General features: G+C 42.7%; 1 protein-coding gene across 1 annotated transcript in view; it reads right to left on the reverse strand.

Moving 5' to 3' along the window:
* The window catches only part of EXOC4 (exocyst complex component 4), a 362,041-nt gene that overhangs the window by 310,045 nt on the left and 32,701 nt on the right, over positions 1 to 19,295 (reverse strand). The window contains exon 3 of the mRNA XM_036400734.2: positions 15,631 to 15,825. Coding sequence (XP_036256627.1) covers positions 15,631 to 15,825 — 195 coding nt within the window. The remainder of the gene's footprint in view (positions 1 to 15,630; positions 15,826 to 19,295) is intronic.

A 19,295-nucleotide genomic window follows, 5' to 3' on the forward strand; every position in this document is an offset into this window, starting at 1 on the left:
TAGCCTTCAAGAACATGGAGTCAGATTCATCATTCCTCCCTTTGTCTGGGAACCCCACAAATACAATAATTTTCCTCTTGGATTAGGGAATGTGTGAACCCCAGGATTATTCTAGCCTTAAAACCCTTCTAAAGCAGAAAATCTTGAAGTAATATTTCTTTATTCCTATTCCCAAATAAATTATATAGGAGGGTCAGACATCCAAATAATTCAGATTTAATGCGCAGCCTTCAAATATTAAGCATACATATAAAACAAGTTAGTGAAAATACAGTTCTTAAATAAAAATCAAAGCACAGTTTATCCCCAAATAAGAGGATTATTAAGTAGAAAAGTGTTAGAAGAAGATATGACAATGCTGTTTGATGATTGCTATTCTTTCCATTACAGAAACACCAAAAATACCCATTATTCCAAATTCTGCAAATGGGGAGAAAAATGGCTTAAATTTAATTTGTTTAAACTCATGACTGAAAAAGCTTAGGAGGCCTCATCCTTTGTCTGCACAAGGGCCATGTCCTGTGGCTACACCATTTGAATATCTGAAATAATGACCAGCTGACATCCCATGGGCGCTGAAATTCCCTAATTTTCTGTTCTATCCTAAAAATAAATGTGGGCAAAACCCAAACACAGACAAACCCCACCAGGAATGACAAATCAGTGCCTAAAAGCAACACTCTCACTGTGCATCCCTCCCAGGTGGTTTTCTATTTAACAGAGATTTCCAGTTACTGATAAATAAATGATGGCATCCCTCTGCAGCTTCCAAACTCTCAGTGCTGATGTTGTAAGAAACTGAAAGAGCATGTTTGGCATGCAGAGGTTTAAAATAAAATTTAAAAACCCATTCCCTGCTAACTGAGGATGCTGTCAGTGAAATAAGACATTTGCTTGCACTTCAGGCTCTGGGTTCAGAACAAACCTGTCAGCCAAACATTAAAAATTAAAAGCCAAGATACAGTGAGCAGCCAGCCCAGCCAAGGGCTGCTCCCTCAGTACCAGTAAATATTAACTCTGCTGAAAGAACATCCATCACCAGAGTATTCCTTTGCTGGCCTCCAAGCCCAGAAAAACTTGGAATATCCATGGGACAGCCAGGCTTTTTATATTAATTTTTAAGTCTCCTCACTTGCCACACTATACTGTCCATCCTCTGCCTTCCCAGTATCCATCTGGAAACAGTTGGGGAAGTTTGGCCATCACACACCATAAAACCACCCCAAAAATGATGGAAAAACCCAATTTCCTTCTCTCCAGAGGAGGTGGCAGAGCTCACCCAAGTGGAGGAGCTCAGCAGACACCACGTGGGAAACTCAGGCAGAAGTGGAAATGTTCATTCCTCTCCTCTTCCTGTGGTATTATTCCCCAAATTTCCCCATTCCAAAGGCACTCTACTAAAAGAACATCCATCACCAGAGTATTCCTTTGCTGGCCTCCAAGCCCAGGACAAAATTGGGATATCCATGGGACTGCCAGGCTTTTAAAATTAATTCTTTAATCTCCTCACTGTCCATCCTCTGCCTTCTCAGTATCCATCTGACAACAGTTGGGGAAGTTTGGCCATCACACACCATAAAACCACCCCAAAAATGAAGGAAAAACCCAATTTCCTTCTCCCCAGAGGAGGTGGCAGAGCTCACCCAAGTGGAGGAGCTCAGCACGTGGGAAACTCAGGCAGAAGTGGAAATGTTCATTCCTCTTCTTCCTTTGGCAGGAGGAGCTTTTTTCCCCAAATTTCCCCATCCCAAAGGCACCTGAATCCTCCCCAGTTGCTTCAGGGAAGCTACAACTGCCCTGAGAGTGGACCAAAAATCCCACCAGAGCAAGGAGCAGGAGCAATTTATCACATTTTAGACATTTGTCATACTGAGAAAATGAGTGATGAAAAAGCAGTCAGAAAAGAAGTGAAAAGTGACATTAAAAAAAACCCAAGACATTCAGGAAGAGTTTTGTCTGAAACACAAAGAATGGGAATTTAAACTTCCCACTCAGCTCTGGTTTTGTCTTGTCAGTTCCTAAAGAGTTCATTGCTCACGAAAAATATTAAGGTCAAAAAACAGCTCTAAAGGACATCTTAAAAAAATAAAATTGAACATTCAACCATTTACTCATGTTCATGGAAGTCAAAGGAAGGTTGGTTTAGATGACAATAGAAATATTATGCTAAAAACCAAACTAAATATTTTTCCTTTCTGCAGTTTGGCTTACAGAAAGATGATTTAGGTCCTGGCAATAAAGCAGCACCCAAGATTATATTCCACAATAAAAAAATTTGAGATGAAAACCTTTGTGTGCTGGATAAACCAGCCCAGAACTGCATAAGTGACCAAAAGGAAGCAAAGCCATCAATAAAAAAATGCACAAAATTAAATATACACTAAAGGCAGATCGACAGTGGAACTCTAGAAGGAACTTTTCTGACTTTATGGCCCCCTCAGCTCCTAACACACCGAAATTTGGATTATGCAAGAGATGCCAATCAGCTTTCCCCGATTTTTAACACTCCCAGCAGCTGCTGGCTGAGTCCAAAAGCCCTAAAAGATGTGGGATTGGATAGAGAGAGGAAGAGTTATCCTGCAAGACTCCAGTTGATAAGGGAAAAGCAGCCCAAGAAAACCTGGAAATGAGATGTCCAGAAGGACTACAAGTGGTTCCAGGCTCCAGAAAAAGCAGCTGATGGTCACTCCTGGCTCTTTTTTTCTACACACACAGCTCAGTTAAATAGAAATAAAGTTATTTTTTGTTTGTTTTTCTGCAGGGGGATCCCAGCATTGTGTTAGACTGGCTGGACACAAAAGATAAGGACAGGTAAAAGAGCTCCCCCACATGAATCTTTTGGCAGGGGCTGGGGTGCAGAGAGGAGCCCCAGCCACACAGAGCAGCTGGAAAAGGAATCAACAATAAACAAGTTGTTATTCTTGTGGAAAAAAACTGCTTTACAATGAGTAAATTGTACCAAAAGAATGGGCAGTGCCCAGCAGCACCTCCTTTAATTCCTGAATTCAGCTCTCTCTCCCATTGAAAGCTGCTCATGAACACACAATAAGGGTAATTTAGTCAAACACTAATTAAAATATTGGCCTGGATTAGCAGAGAATTTGGCTTAGATGATCTGATAGTAATTCCTTATGCTCAAATCTCCTTATCTCTCTCTACTTATTAGTACCTACAATGAGCAAAGACCCTTTAGGAAACAGAGATGAAATAAGGCTGAAAAAAGAGCTGTGCTTTGTAGAAGCTAAAAATTGCAAGTTGATAGAAAATAACCATGGCACCAGCACCATTAGGCAGCTTGTTTAAAGGTCACAGGCAGTTTAGAGCAGGACTTAATTGCCTTAAAAAGAAAACACAGCTAAACACTTGCTTAGTGTAAGAGGAAATTTGGAAGGGTTTAATTCAGCATTTTACAACAAATGAGAACCTAAGTGTTAACAAGGTATTTGTCAAAATTCTTTCTTTCCTGACTTCAGCCAAAGTTTCCCAGTCTGCTTACAGTGGAATCTGTTTATTCCCTCAAGGGTTCTGCTGAACCCCCACAGGCCTGGAAGTCAGCAGAGATAAAAGTCTCAATTTTTTTTTTTTTCAGGGTGGAGGAAAAAAACCAAAATAATGATAGAATTATAAAATCATGGAATCATGGAATGCTGTGGGTTGGAAGGGACATTAAAGATCACCCAGTCCCCATGGGCAGGGACACTTTCTGCTGTCCCAGGTTGCTCCAAGCCTCATCTAACCTGGCCTTGGACACTTCCAGGGATCAGGAATCCACAGCTTCCCTGGGCAAGCTGTGCCAGGGCCTCACCACCCTCACAGGGAAGAATTCCTCCCTCAATTATTAATTATTTTACTAGAAAACCAAATCCTTTCTGGCTGGGAAACCAGTCTGTTCTGAATTTGGACAACGGATATAAAAACATGAACACAGAACTGAGAAAGGTTTAGAGGAAACAATGTGGTGGGTCATAATTTGAGAGAAAAAAAAAGTTGTACATAAACACAATCTGACAAAAGGGAAAAAGCTGAGCCCTCAGAATAAAAGAGTAAATAAATAAGCAACAACCCAGAAGGTTGCAGCTGCCTCGCTGGTGAATACAACAATGCTGACATTTAAAAGGAGAATTGATCTGCTGCCTTTACAAGGGACTCGCTTTCACAAGGTACAGGAAAAGAAAATGACTAAAAACCAGCTGAAATAAGTGTAGGCAGATCTAAACAAGCAGGTCACTGAAATTCATTTGCAGGAGATAAGGACTGAGCCTGCAAACTGCTGTGGAACAGCAAAGTCCTCACCCTGCAGCCTTGGGGACCTGGCAGGGGGCAGAGAGACACAAGAGCCACAAATTCCCTCTCTTCCCTGGAACAGAATTCCCAGAGCAGCCCCTGGGTCCCTGGAAGTGTCCAAAACCAGGCTGGACAGAGCTTGGAGCAGCCTGGGATGGTAGAAGGTCCATGGCAGAGGTGACACTGGATGGGCTTCAAGGTCCCTTCCCAAACCTGTCAACCAAAGTGCTGTGATGTTGGATTAAGCCATTTTCTGACCCAGAGATGGGGCAACTAAAATAACTTATTAAATAAGTTATAAATAATTAAAGTTATTAATTAATAATCAATGTTATTATTACAATAACATTGATTGTTATAGTGACAATATTAGTGATAGTGCTTTATGTACTTCACTGTGCACAACAAACAATAAACAAAACCATCAAAGAAGTTTTTTCCCTTCGAGAGAGGGGGGAAATGTGGGAAGTGGATTTGTAGAGAATTCTCAAAGCCTGACAGAGAGCTCACATCTGCATGCAAACGTTGAGATGAGAAATGCTGAGTTAGAAATGCCCTGGAATGGGACAGACATTGCTGAGAGAGAAATGGAACTGGAAACAAGTTCCAAAGGGTGGCTTTGCAAATAAGACTGGATACTTTGGAGAAACAGAACTGTGAAAGATGCATTGGAGTGGGACCCACCTGGGGTAATTTTAGATTATTGGCATTTAAAGCATTTACAGCAAGATGATGGACCAAGAAACACTTATAATGTATTGGAATTAAGAAATAATTTGCTTCTGATTGCGATGGGGTGAATTATAACATCTGTACTGTCACACCCTTCACATGAGACTCAAAAGGGAATAAAAGTTTTTAAAATGCCTCTCAACTGCCCCATCTCTGACTCAGAAAAGGGCTCAATCCAACACTGTGAGAGGCAGAACAGCAGCAAGAAACACTCCCAGGTGCCACCCCATCCCTGTGCCACCCACTGCCTGGCACAGGAGCGTGACAGATTGAGCAAAAGCCATGGAAAAAACAACTTGAGAAAAGGGAGGGGAATGAATAAAGCTGTTGGACATGAGTTGTACCTGGAGAGCAGTGAGAAAATGTTTACTTCAGCAGGGTTTGTCTGTGTTCTCTATTTTTACCCACCTCAAACCTCCAAATCACTCCTAAGTCTATTAGCAATAAAATAAGCAAGGAGCTCCTGAATTTAAGGCTGCAAAATTCCCACATTTTTGATGGACAATGCAGGGAATCACAGAATGGTTGGAATCACAGAATTCCAAAAACCAAAAGCCTGTGAAGCACTCACAGCCTCCACTGCTGGCAACACTTAACAAGCACATGATTAAACTTGCTTTAAACTGCATTTATATCTTTTAATACCAACCTTGACAAGTTTTATCAAGGCTGTGTTTTTAATTCCAATATCTTTTGGATATAATGGTTTTCAATTCCAGTATCTTTTGGATATATCTTTTGGATTTAATATCTTTTAATTCCAACCTTGACACAAGTTTTATCAAGGCTATCAAGTTTTATCAAGGCTGTGTTTCATCTGTAGATTTGTTGCAGTATTTTGGTTGCAAGATGAATCAGGATGAAGCTGAAAAGTGATGGCCCTTGAGGATGGGCCAGCCAAACAATGGGATACAAGGAAAACTTTGAAAATAATAAATCCAAGGCTTGGGAATTGTCTGCTACCAAATTGCCACAGCACAGTGTGAGGTGGCATCCAAACAAATCAGTGAATAGGAATTTTTAAGATGACCCTGAACTTAAAAACCACCCTGGTGATCCTAAAGCAGAGAGTCTTCAGGTAAAATCATGGAAAACAGGAAAAGCACCAGAGATCAGTGATGATATTCCTGAAAATTCCTAAAAACAGGAAAAGGAGCAAAGGACCCCAGGGGATGAGGATTAATGAGGAGCTGATGGACAGCACTGGGTGGATATTCAGGTGAGGGAAGAAATTGCTCCCAATTTTGTTGACCTTTCAAAATCTTGTAAGACTCAACAAGCAAAAAGCAAAGAAAGAGCTGTAAATTATGATTATGGTTCCTTTGCAATATTTTGGGAAGAGCTGAACTGACTCCCCTCCATGGCATGAAAGGATTTGTGAGCAAATGAAGCACAAAAAGGGGGGGACTGACACAGATGACTGAAGCTGAGAGGGTTGGAAAATCACTTGGAAAGATTCTTTGCTACACACACAAAAAAAGGGCTCAGTTTGCAGGAAAACAGCTCATCCTGGGACAAGCAAACTGATCTGAGGGGGGAAGGAGAGAAAAAAATATACAAACAAAAGTCAAAGGGTGATTTTGGACAGACCTGGCTGAAACACCTTAACACAAAGGACAAACAGCTTTTATTTCTCTGAAGTGTTCCAATGGCAATGACCAAACACTGCTTTCCCTCTGCCAACTTTTAAATATTTATAAAATTATGTTCCTCACTTGCTGTCCTTTCCTCCAGCTAGAGAAATTTAATTCTTTTGCATTTGCCTCAGTCACCCATCAATCATTCTCCTTCCTCCTCCACTCCTGTAATTCATCAATGTCTTTCTAGCAACAAAGTGCTGGAACCAAAAGTGGAGCTCAGGGAAGAGAGGGGCTAAAAACAAGAGGTTTATCCAACTGCTCACTTGGACCTGAACACAAATTCTGCAATTTCTCCACCACTATGGACAAATGACTTCCCAGAAATGGCAGAATTATCCACTGGCATGACAGAATTACCCAAGACTTTTTCCTTTCACTTCTCATTTCCATTTTCATCCCAAATGTTTCAAATGCTTTAGTGAAAACTGAATTTATTACACCTTTCTGCCAGCTTTAAAGCTGCATTTTCAAAGCAGTTCAATCAGATTTATTTCTCCAGATTTATTCAATCTGGATTATTTTATAGTGTCCCATAACCCTTCAACAAGTTTTTCATGGTGTTGCTGCAATGTTTTATTGGGGATAAAATTCTCTTCTACATCCCAGAGTTTAAAAAAGAATTCCTGGACAGCCCAATGACTGCTGGAAAAGCATCCTCTGTATTCCAACTCTGCTCCACCTCCACCACAGCCTGATTTCTGATTAAATTTGTTAATAAATAAGCTTTTACCAGCTGAAATGAAGGGTTGTTATTAGCAGAGCCAAGAGCCCCCTGATGATGCTCTGAGGAGAGCTGGGGTCAAGCATGTGGCCATGTAAATCAGCTTTAGGTACTAAAACTTCCTGCAAGAGACTGCCCTGATAAAGCAAATTACAGCAGGAAAAGAGTGAGAGCAAGTCATTGAAACTGTGTCCAGGGGAAATAAAATAAAAGTGTTTTTAAGGGACAGAAATTTCATGTTCTAATGTGTTTAAAACTAGCCTAAAATTTATTAAAAAATAATCAAAGCAGTATTTAAGGAAAAAATAAATTTAAAAAAAATCTTAAATATTTAAAAAAACCCTTAAATTTAGGGAAAAAACAGGAAAAAATAGAGAAGCGAGGTGAAAAGTGATCTAAGAATAAAAACCCAAATCCTTCTGCATAAAGAACTTATCAGTATTCTATCCAACTCAACTCAGATCCTCCTTGGGTGGCCCCAGACCTTTCAGACACACAAAGCCCACGATTTCTGTGGTTTTTGGAATCACCAGAACATATTCCAGGTGCACATGGAATTAATAAAATTCACAAAAAACAAGGTGTCTCTTCCTCACCTGTCCCTCACCTTAAGAAATCAGATTTGCCAATCATTAACAATTAACAGAAACGTCACATGAAATGAGACAAAAAGAGAATTTCAAAGCAGAGCCAAGATTTAAATTTACCTATAAAAAGCCAGGATGCTCTGGATTTTTACAGGTAAATTTAAATAGGTTTCATTTCTACAGGATCCCAAACAAACCCAGCTCTCTTATCCCCACTTAATTCCAAAATATCAAATTCTTCCACGGCAGCACCTGAATCCCAGAGCTGCACTAAGGAATGCAGAAAAACCAAATGAAAGTGTTTTTATTGATTTTCCTTGTTCCAGCTGAAGGGCAGGCAGTAAATAAAATGCAGGCTGAGAACTGCATTGTTATTTTTATTTATTTCATTATTCCAGGCTACTGCAAGTGTAAGAACTCTGCTCACTACAAGGCATTTTCAATTGAAAGGCTCTCCTTGTGCCATCCTGAGGACAGCCACAGGTGGCAGCTGCAGCCAGGGAATAAAAATGAGATTTTTACATCTCAGCCATGCCCAGGGCTACAAACAGCCAGTTTTGCAAGGAGATGTTGGCACTCCAAAGGATTTTCCAGAAGATTAACATGGAATGCAGAGGAGGTTCTTGAGGAGGACACAGAATCAGAATTTGGGTTGTTAAACCTCATCCATGGCAGGGACACCTCCCACTGTCCCAGGCTGCTCCAGCCTGGCCTTGGACACTGCAGGGATGCAGGGGCAGCCCCAGCTGCTCTGGAATGAGATGCTCATTATGGGATGAGTAAATATTTTGCACAGAGAGCAGAAACATTTCAATATTTTAAAGCCCTTGTTTGACTCCCTCTTCCCACAGCAAGTGGGGCTCCTTGTGCTCACTGCTCTCCAGGCTGTCCCTGCCTTGAAATTTCTCCTCTATCTCCTTTTCCTGTGCCACCTTCATTTGTTTCCCAGAGCAGCTGGGGCTGCCCCTGCATCCCTGCAATGTCCCAGGAAGGATTGGAGCAGCCTGGGATAGGGGAGGTGTCCCTGGAATGAGCTTGGAGGTCCCTTCCCACCCAAATCATTCTGGGATTTGGGACACTCAGAATCCACCCTGAGGGATTTTTATGAAGTTGGGGATGGAAAAGGGAAGGGAGACCCTTCCTGGAGTCCTGAGATTCCCAGTGAAGTCCCCGGATCCCAAAATCCCTTCCTAGAGAGGAGTTGGGGTGGGGATGGATCCAATCCCAGGCTGGGAGAGCTGGGAATGGAGGGAATTCCCTGGAGAGGGAAACTGGGCTGGGATTTTGGGAAGGGATTCCCAGAGCAGCTGGGGCTGCCCCTGATCCCTGCAGTGTCCAAGGCCAGGCTGGAGCAGCCTGGGACAGTGGGAGGTGTCCCTGGCATGGATGGGGTGGGATTTAAGGTCCCTTCCAACCCAAACCATTCTGGAATTCCATGATTTCTGCACAGCATTTCCACTTTTTAACAGCCCTTCCTGTTCTGCCCCTGTTGTCACCCAGTCACTCAGCTGTGTTGTAAAGTCCTGCCTTTACAAACACAAACCCACTTTTTTTGTAAAATGCCAAATGTGCAGGGAGAAAGTGATCAGCTCCAAAAAGTCCTCCTGCTATTACTCACATCACAAAGCAGAGCAGATATATATATATATATATAATTAATTTCCTGACATTAAAAACCTAAAGTTTAAGTCTTTAACACTGGAAAAGAAAGAAAAGTAGGTGCTGGAGCATTCCCTGCTTCTGAGAAATAAAATACTGACAGCTTTTTATTTCCTGGGAAAAAGACACAGGAGAAGGATGAGCCTATGAGGAAAACACCAATTCCTCACTCTGCAACACAAGGGTGGGGGAAGTGAAGTCAAGAATAATCAAAAAGCTCCATCCTTCCTTCTTCCCACCTTCATTCTTCCTAATAAAAAAAATTCAGGTGGAAATAGCAAAGATCCTCCCTCTTATCCCATGGCTAGATTTCTGCAGTTTCAGTGTTTATTACCTGCCTCAAGGGCAAATCCAGACACAAAACCAAAGCAGCCTAAAGAGTTTTGTTCAATTATATGACATGACCTTAAATTGCTTTATTCAACAATATTTCTTCACTGTTTTCAGCATTTCAGCTCTTAAATTATAGAAACAAATGGCAAATATTAAGTTTTCCCTATGGGGACCTCATGGGTCAACAGTGGAATCAGAAGAATTAAAGCAACAGCACAGATCTCCATGATCTTGAGCTAATTAATTTATTAATTACTATGCAGAGCATAATCAGTGCACAGCCCAGTGCTGGGGAGATTGGACATGAAACTGTTTCCTGCAAGGGTGAATCCCCTGTCCTGGCCACTGCTGATCTCTGCTCTGGCTTCTGGTGGTGTGGAGCACTTCCAGAACTTCTGCTCTGCAAGAACTTGGATTCCTCATGCCAGCAGCCAAGCCCAGGCTGCCAGGGAAGTGACATCAGTGTCCCTGATGTGACAGTGGGAAGTGACAGTGACCCTGGCCCCTGCTCACTCCCCTCCCTGCAGACTGTCCTTAGGAAGCTCCTCCTGGTTCAGAATTTCCCCTCAATAGCAGATCACAGAATTATGGAATGATTTAGGTTGGAAAAGAGCTCTCAGATCATGGAGTCCAACCATTCCCAGCACTGCCAAGGCCACCACTGCCCCATGTCCCCAAGTGCCATGTGCACATGGCTTTAAATCCCTCCAGGGATGGGGATTCCATCACCACTGCTCTTTCCATGAAGAAATTCTCCCCAAAATCCCCCCTGAGGCTCCCCTGGCCCAGCTTGAGGCCATTTCCTCCTCCTGGCTGTCCCCTCTTGTCAGGGACTTGTGCAGAGCCAGGAGGTCCCCCCTGAACCCTTCTCTTGTTTTATATTAAACAAAAACCACCCACAAATGGCTGCACGTGCACTGAAGTGCCCCATAAAAGTGAATATTGCTGGCAGTAATTCAGTGTGTGAAAAAGCAGCTCCATTTCAGGCAAATGTACAAACTCACTCTATCAAAAAGGCACGTAAAGAAATGGAAAATAAGTATAATGCATTCCAGCTCCAACAGGCATTTTAGCTGTTCCAGACATTCCCAAATTCTCCAAAGCTTCACAATTCAAAGGATGCTGGAAATGGGTTCTTTTAGACACCCTGTAATGTGCAATTATAGGACAGCAAACCTGATCCTACTGCCTGTGCTCCTGGAATTATCAAGATGCTGGAGGAACACACAACAGGAACACCTGATATTTGTGTGCTGCTCTGGCTGGATACAGAATCAGAAAGAAAAAAAAAAAAGCTGTCACTTAAAAAAATTAACTTCATACAAATGTAAGCTGTCACAAAGTACCTCTGCATTGTGTTTATCCAACTGGGAAAAGCTGCCAGTCTTTTATTAACAATCCTTGCCTGCATTACTCAGTCACTGCACATTAGAACCAGCAGCTGGAGAGTTTTGAGTGATAATGAAACCTGTAACAAGCCATCCTCAGCCTTCTTTTCCAAACAATAAGGGAATTAAAATTTCAATTTAAATGCAGAGGTTTGAAACACGCTTCAGTGGCAAAATTACTTCAATTAATGTGAGTGGAATACAAAGAGCAGGCTGCAGGGATGGGATGCAGCAGGCTGGAATGATGCAAAGGTCTGATTCCTACTGCATGGATCACAGGGCTACAGGAACAGCATCAATCAGGGCTGCAAGTGCAGGGGGATGGCTGCAAACTCCTGCTCAGAGCACTCTGGGCTTCTCCTGAGCCACCAGCAGCTGTTTACCTTGAGGGATGAAACCAAAGGACAGGCAGATCTATGGACACTGTGCCTCCCTGACAGATCAGCAATGATTTTACATAATGTTCCTATCATATCAAAGGAGAAGGGAATTATCCCCAGCCAGTGAGTGATTACAACATCACAGCTCTGTTAACACAAGATGGCAAAAGCCAATGAGCCTGCAGTGCTTTTTGGCCAGGAAAAGCTCCAAATGCAGGTGAATTACTGTTTCTTTATACAGGAACATTTGTCTTCAAATGAGAATTGCAAGTGTCAATGAGTGGCTGAAATTGAGTGTTCAATTTCCACTTGAGGTTTCTCTGCATTCCTTGATATATATTCAAAAAAGCTCATGAACTAACAGCTGCTTTTTATATCATTACTATTTGATTTATTAGAAAATATTTGCTATGCTGAAAACAAAAAAACAACCAGAGCAGCAGCAGAAATGCTGCAGAGGTCTATAAATCAGAGAGATCTAATGCTGTCTCTCCCTCATAGCCACAGGCAACTTTACTCAAGCACACATATTTATATACACAGAAGTGTTTATATTTAAAATAACTGTATACAAAACATTGCAAACCAGTAAATATCAAATACACAGGTTGAAAACCATTTCTAAAGCATAATGTATGAGAAATCTTAAGCAAGGTTATTTTTCTTTTTACATTTCCTAACACGGATTTCCAATACGAAATAGATTATTTGTCTGGCATTTTGAAAAGAATATTTTTAAATCAAAAAGGAACCCACAAAAAACAAATAAACAAACAAACAAACCAACCAATCAACCAACCAAAACAAACAAACAAAAAAAACCCCACAAACCAAAAAACAAACCAAAAAGCAACCAAACCAAACAAACTGGTGAAAAAAGCACCAACATTTCAACTCATACTGATGGCAACTGTGAGTATCATGTTTTGGTACCTACACTGGACATCCTTAATTTCCACCTCCTTTTTCCCATCTGACAATTGAAAATATCAGGCAAACACCACACTTGGATTCTCTCATTTCTGGAGCTGCCCAAGGCCAGGCTGGGCAGGGCTTGGAGCAGCCTGGGACAGTGGGAGGTGTCCCTGCCATGGCAGGGGTGGCACTGGGTGGGATTTCAGGTCCTTTCCAACCCAAACCATTCCAGGATCCTGTGACTGCAGCAGGGCTGGCACAGGAGAAGAGGAGGAACAGAAAAACAAAAGGAAGGTGGTGGCAGAATGGAAGCAGACACGAGGATGTGACAGAAACAACAAAAACCAGGTTCCACAGGCCATGGGATGGGAGTGGCATCCAGCTGTGGGGAATCCAGCACAGAGAACAAGGTAAGGTTTACAAAATCATGTTTAAGGTGAAAGAAGATAAAGCAAAAAAGGAGGAAATTAAAGCTCAGGGTGACAATTTTCAGCTCTTTCTCCTGTTGGGTAATGACTTATTAAAAAGAAGTGAAGAGGCACAGCTAAGAGAGACAACAAAGGGCAGTGAAGGGGAAAAAAACCAAATAAAATATGGCAATGAAAAGATGGCCTTAAAGGCATTGTCTGGCAAAGAGGAGTAAGAAACAGAGATAGCACTTTTGCCTCTACTTTTTGTGGTTTAGGATGGAAAGGACCTGTGGAGAATATCAAATCCACTTCCCTGCCCAAGCATGGGCACCTAGAGCCATGTCCAGCCTGGATTTGGAAATTTTCCACACAGGGAGATTCCAAAACCTCTCTGGGTCTATGGAGCTTGAACTTCTTCAAGTGTTCAACCATCCCTACATTTTAAAAGGGCTGGTTTAGGGTCAAACTATTTCTTCTGCTTCAGGCTGTGCCCATTCCTCTTCTCCCATCCCTGGGCACCATAAAGGAGAGTCTGGCCCTGTTTTCTTTGCACCCTCCCATGAAACAATAATAACCATCAAAAACATCTCCCTGAGGGTTCTCTCAGCCTCTCTCCACGTGTGAGATGCTCCTTAACCATCCCTGTAATCCCCCACTGGCCTGGACCCAGTAACTCCACCTGTCTTTACTGGAGAGGCCAGGACTGGACTGAGCATTCCACATGTCAGGACTGAGAAGAGAAAAATCACCTCTCTTGTTTTTAATTCCTAAGGACAGTTCCAGGAAAGGAAGGACTGGAGCCTGGTCAGGAAATGTGCTTGTTAAGTTTAGAAAAAGAAAGATTGTTATTAGAGAAGTCCAGGAAACTCCTGGACTGTGGCATTCAAATTCTCTGAACAGAGAGATATAATTCTCTCTCTCAAAGTTTTTTTTTCTAGAGAAGCACAGAGAGAAGAAGAGAAAAACAATTTTTCTCTCTATTTTCTGCTCCTGTTGTTTTTGCACATGTGGAATGTGTTAGGAAGATTGTTTACCTGAAGTGATTTGTCAATTGGATTCTGCTTAGAATTATTTTGCTTCCTTGAAAATTGGAAAAAGCTCTGTCCTGACTGTCATGAGTTTTCTTTAGTAATTTTTATAGTATAGTATCTCTTTAATGTAGTGCAGTATAATGTAATATAATATAGTTTTAATAAAGCAATTGTTCAGCATTCTGAATCACTGGAGTCAGATGCCAATCATTCCTTCATCAGGGGCACCCTGATTTTACTGTACTGGACAAGGCTGGAACTGTAAGGCAAGCTAATAAAAGAGATGGAACTGAAGAGAAAAAACACTTGAAGGAAGGGAGAAAAAGAGATTAACCAGGAGCTGGAAGTAAGCAGAAAAGAAATCACAAAGTCACAAATCCAATTAGGTTGGAAAAGATGTGTGAGATGTCAAATCCAACCTATGGCAAATCCCCACTGAGTGCCACATCCAGAATTCCATGTACACCTCCAGGAGTGGGGACTCCAAACCCCTCCTGGCAGTTCATCCCCACCTCTGATCACCCTTATTGTAAAGAAATTCCTCCTCATGCCCAACCTAAACCTTCAGACTTTGTCCTCTCATGCAGCCAATGAGGCAAACCCACCTAAACTGTGCAAGAACCTCCCCTGTGAATAATGCCCAAAGCTGTGAGTGCATTCTGGGGATGGAAGAGAGGGACACAGGACAGTTCCTTCTATTATAAAAAAAGAGTTTGACATAATTGGTAAGATTTTAAGAAAAATTATGATCCAGGCAGGGGTCTGGAAAATTAATTTTGAAATAAAGCATGAGACTGCAAAAGAAGGAGATGGGAGGGAAAAGGGGCAGAAAGGGGGCAAAAAGGGGATGGAAAGGGGGCAAAGAGGGGATAGAAAGGGGGCAAAAAGGGAATGGAAAGGGGGCAAAAAAGGGGATGGAAAGGGGGAAAAAAGGGGATGGAAAAGGGATGGAAAGGGGGCAAAAAAGGGGTGGAAAGGGGGCAAAAAAGGGGTGGAAAGGGGGCAAAAAAGGAGCAAAAAGGGGATGGAAAGGGGGCAAAAAAGGAGCGGAAAGGGGGCAGAAGGGGGACAAAAAAAGGGGATGACCAAAAAAGGAGGGACAGAAAAAGAGGAGGGGCAAAAAAAGGGGGGGAGGACAAAAAGGGGGGACAGAAAAGGGGGGGGGGGGGGGGGCAAAAAGAGGGGACCAAAAAAGGGGGGGCCAAAAAGGGGGGGACAAAAAGGGGGATGGAAAGGGGGAAAAAAAGGGGGGGGGGAAAAAAGGGGGGGAAAAAAAAGAGGGGGGGACAAAAAAGGGGGGGGACAAAAAAAGGAGGGTGAAAGAGGGAAAAAGGGGATGGAGGAGGGACAAAAAGGGGAGGGTAAAAGGGGGGGAAAAAAGGGGGGATAAAAAGAGGGGATCAAAAAGGGGATGGAAAGGGGGCAAACAGGGGATGGAGGGGGGACAAAAACAGGCACAAAAATAGGGGCAAAAAAACGGGGGCCAAAAGGAGGGGCCAAAAAAGGGTGCCAAAAAAGGGTGCCAAAAAAGGGTGCCAAAAAAGGAGTACCAGCATGTCAGTGGCGTTGAGGTAGCGCTTGCTGGCCATGCACTGCTCCAGCTTCTGAGGGACCTGCTTGATGTTCTCAATCTCATCCAGGAGGTTCAGGACGTGCTTGTGCTCGATGCCCTCGATCCACAGCTTGCGCAGCTCGTCCCGCTTGCAGTGCAGCAGCATCTTGCAGGACAGCAGGTTCTCCTTCACCTGCAGCAGCACAGCAAGGGTTAATGACATCTGGCCCTGCAACTGAGAGCAGCCCTTCCCCACTTTGGTTTGATTAGGAATTCCAAATTTACTTTATTAGGAATTCCAGAAATATCACCGGGGTAAAAGCAAATTTGATTTTCTTCGTGCTGTCTTGGCTGAGGGGAACTTTCCAGACCCTAAAAACTGAACTTCTCTCACAGTGAAATGTTCTTTAATGTGAAAATTTAGCTGAAGTACCACAATCCAAACCCATTTCCCAAAAATCAATTCAGTATTTTGGCAAACAGCAAGAATCTAATTTTCTATGGAAGCAAATAAGCCACCACTAATTTTTCTGCTGCAAACATTTTCCATCTGCCTATTAAATCTTTTGGCAGTCTCCTCCTTTCTTCAAGTTTGGTGTTTTTTCCCTGAAACCAGACCAGCTAAGAGTAAAATCATTTTCCCAATAACTTGAGTAATACCAGTTTTTTTTTTAGAAGAGAAGTTTTAATCAGAACATTTATGAGTTCAGATCAGCATTTCCATTATTTATCAAGCCATTACAAACCCTTTCGTGCTGCCATGCAGTTTGGTTCTGAGCCTCATGCCATCATCAAAGTGGCAAAATATTTAAATTTTCTCCATTTAGGCAACACCAAGAGTTTTCCTTCTCCATTCCCTCACCTCACAGCATTCCCTGCTTTCAGATTCTCCCTGGTAAGGTCAGTGTAACCTAGCTTTTCCTGCTTAATGCAAATCAACAATCCATACTAAAATGTGGAAGCAATTAGCAGCACAGCTTCACACATTGCCTTCACACCACTCTTGTTTTGTGATAAGTTATGAATACTTGGGGCCCAACCTTTTCTCAGGCTGAACTCTCACTGAATTACACATGAAGAGAGACACTCAGAAGGAGCCCTTCAATTTATTTTTAAATAATGAGCCTTTAAAGCACTCCGCAAATCCCATTTCAACTGCACTTTCTCCTACCTTGTTCACCTGAAGGCAGTTAAAAAAAAAAATCTATGTGAAAAACACATCAGTGGACCAATACTGGACACTGGTAAATAAAAACTGCTCCATAAAACAGCCTCTGTCCAGAGGCAGGAGGGTTTGAGATTCCTAAACTGCACTCCAAAATGTCCTTCTGAAAAGACAAGCATGGAAAAATCCTCAGCCAACAAAAAACCCTCATCTAGGAGGGTCCTAAAAAGCAGAGGCAAAGAAAAACACACACTGAGATCATTTCACATCAAATCCCTGTTCAATACATTAATTGGAAATGTTCCACTGGCCTGGCACAGCTTCATCAGTGGACTGCTGCTACAGAGAGCCAAATTAGGTCAGCAAACAACCGTGGGGCCAGGAGGAATCTCAGCAGACATTCCTGCTCCTGTCCTTGCAAGAAAGATCATCAGCTCCGTCCACATCTGGGTGTGGGAATCCATAAATTCAGCGGGTTTTGGGAAAGCTGCAAAAGGCAGCCTCAGAGACAGCAGAACTGTGATTAGAGCTGAGCAGCAGCCATGAGATTGGGCAGCAGAAAAATTGTGTAAGAAGTAGAAAAGTAAGGACAAATAGGACAATGGTCTGTGTATTAATGCTTGGCTAGAATAACTCCCCAAGCTGCAGAAAAGTTTATCTGGTGAGATATGAGGGAGTTCTGAGTTAATAACAGAGCTCTGTGCATTGTGTTTGAAGGCTCACAGGCAGGTTTGGATTTGAAATAAGCAGGCATTGTTTAACCAAAGGTACCTGTGCTTAGAGTGGTTGGATGGAACTACTGACAAAGTGCTTCTGCTTTGTGGGATTGGTCAAAAAACTGCTAAAGTGAGTTGTGACATTGAGTTCTTGGTCTGCTGCCTGGCATGTGAGCTGAGGGCATCTCCCCATTGTCACAGCCATGGAATGAGGCTGATGCTGGAAAATCAAACAGCTCAAGGCACGTTCCCAGCAGCCCTGTCCTGTTTGTGATTTGTACAGAGACCCCAGCCCGTGATACTGGAAGCAGGGCAAGGAATGAACAGAAGATCTTTAAAAAAAACTCCCCCTGAGAGCCCAAATTGGTTCTGCTTCATAATTCAGTTTTACAGAGGCAACACCTCTGTAGCTAAACCCAAAACTAAGCCTTTCCCACCAGGAGTCCACACAAGAATTGACTACAGAAGGCAGATCCCCAGATGTCAGAAGCCAGGACATCCCTCTGGCTGTCCTGGATGGTTCAAACCCCTGCCAGGGGGCTCAGAGACCCTGGCACAGAGCCCAAGACACCTGTGACTTTGATTTTGATGCATAGAGCAAATTACCTCCTTTATATGAATTACAAGCCAAGAGAGTTTAAGTAGAATAATAGTTTGTCATGGGGTGAAAAATAGATTTTTGGGGTTTTTAGAATGGGGTCCCAAAATGGAGGCATTTGGGTGTACCCTGTCCTTCTTCCTGGCCTCCATCTTCTGGGTGATGGTGGCACTTTTGGATTGGTTTAAGGCAGAAGCTCACTGTCTAACATAGGGGATAGGTATTGGGAAGTTATGGTAAATAATATACACATAGTTTTTAGTATAAAAAGATAACACTGCCTCTGGGGCAGTCAGTGTGCCTCTGTCTGACCTGCTGGACAGAGCTCAGCAGGCCAGAGAAAGAATGTTATAGATAAGAAACAATGAACAACCTTGAGAATGAGAACAGAAGAGTTCTGAGTCCTTCTCCAGCTGCTGGGCTGGGAAAAAGAGACTTTCTAACACATCTCAGGGTCACTGTGAGCAGCAGAGATTCTGAGCCCCAGAAGGATCTGGAATATCTGCCCCTTGTACAACTCCCACCTTGCACAGAGGGGAACATGAAGAGCAAGGCTGGGAGTGTAACACAGATTGATGACAAACCAGATCTGGGGCCTCCTGTGAGATCAGGTCAAAACCACTTCAATGCATATTGACCAAAACCAATAAGCAAACTTAAATACCAAAAGGTCCCTCACCCTCACAGTCATTCTTCTAGGTGGGACCCTAAGGTCACACCACTCTCTGCTTGTGCTGACCTCTGCAAAGCTTTGCACACTGTGTGAAACCAGAACACTGCCTACACTTGATTTCAAATTTAGTGGAATTGATCTCTGCTTTCAGAGTGCTGAGCTTTGTCCATAAATCCTGGGATGAACTCTTACCCTAGGAAAGCAGCAGAATGCTCTCATTTTCTTTGAAAATGTTAAATGAATTTTCAAAGCCAGAAGGGTCAGTATGTAACCCACCAAGGGTAAAAATTTGGTTCTCCTAAAGCACTTCTGGGAAAGGTTTTAAGCTGAGACTGCCACAGAGCCAGGAAACAAATTAAAGTAAGAAAAATTCAGTGCCTGTTTTGCAAAGTTTAGGTACAGCACACTGCACAGGAAGTGCAAAATAGGAGCCCAAAGAACTCTGCTCTGCTGCAGGGACAGAGCAGCTCAAACAAGTCCCCAGCCACGAGTGCCAGAGTTATTTACTGGC

This window comes from Molothrus ater, chromosome 5 (assembly GCF_012460135.2).
Source record: "Molothrus ater isolate BHLD 08-10-18 breed brown headed cowbird chromosome 5, BPBGC_Mater_1.1, whole genome shotgun sequence".
NCBI lineage: Eukaryota > Metazoa > Chordata > Aves > Passeriformes > Icteridae > Molothrus > Molothrus ater.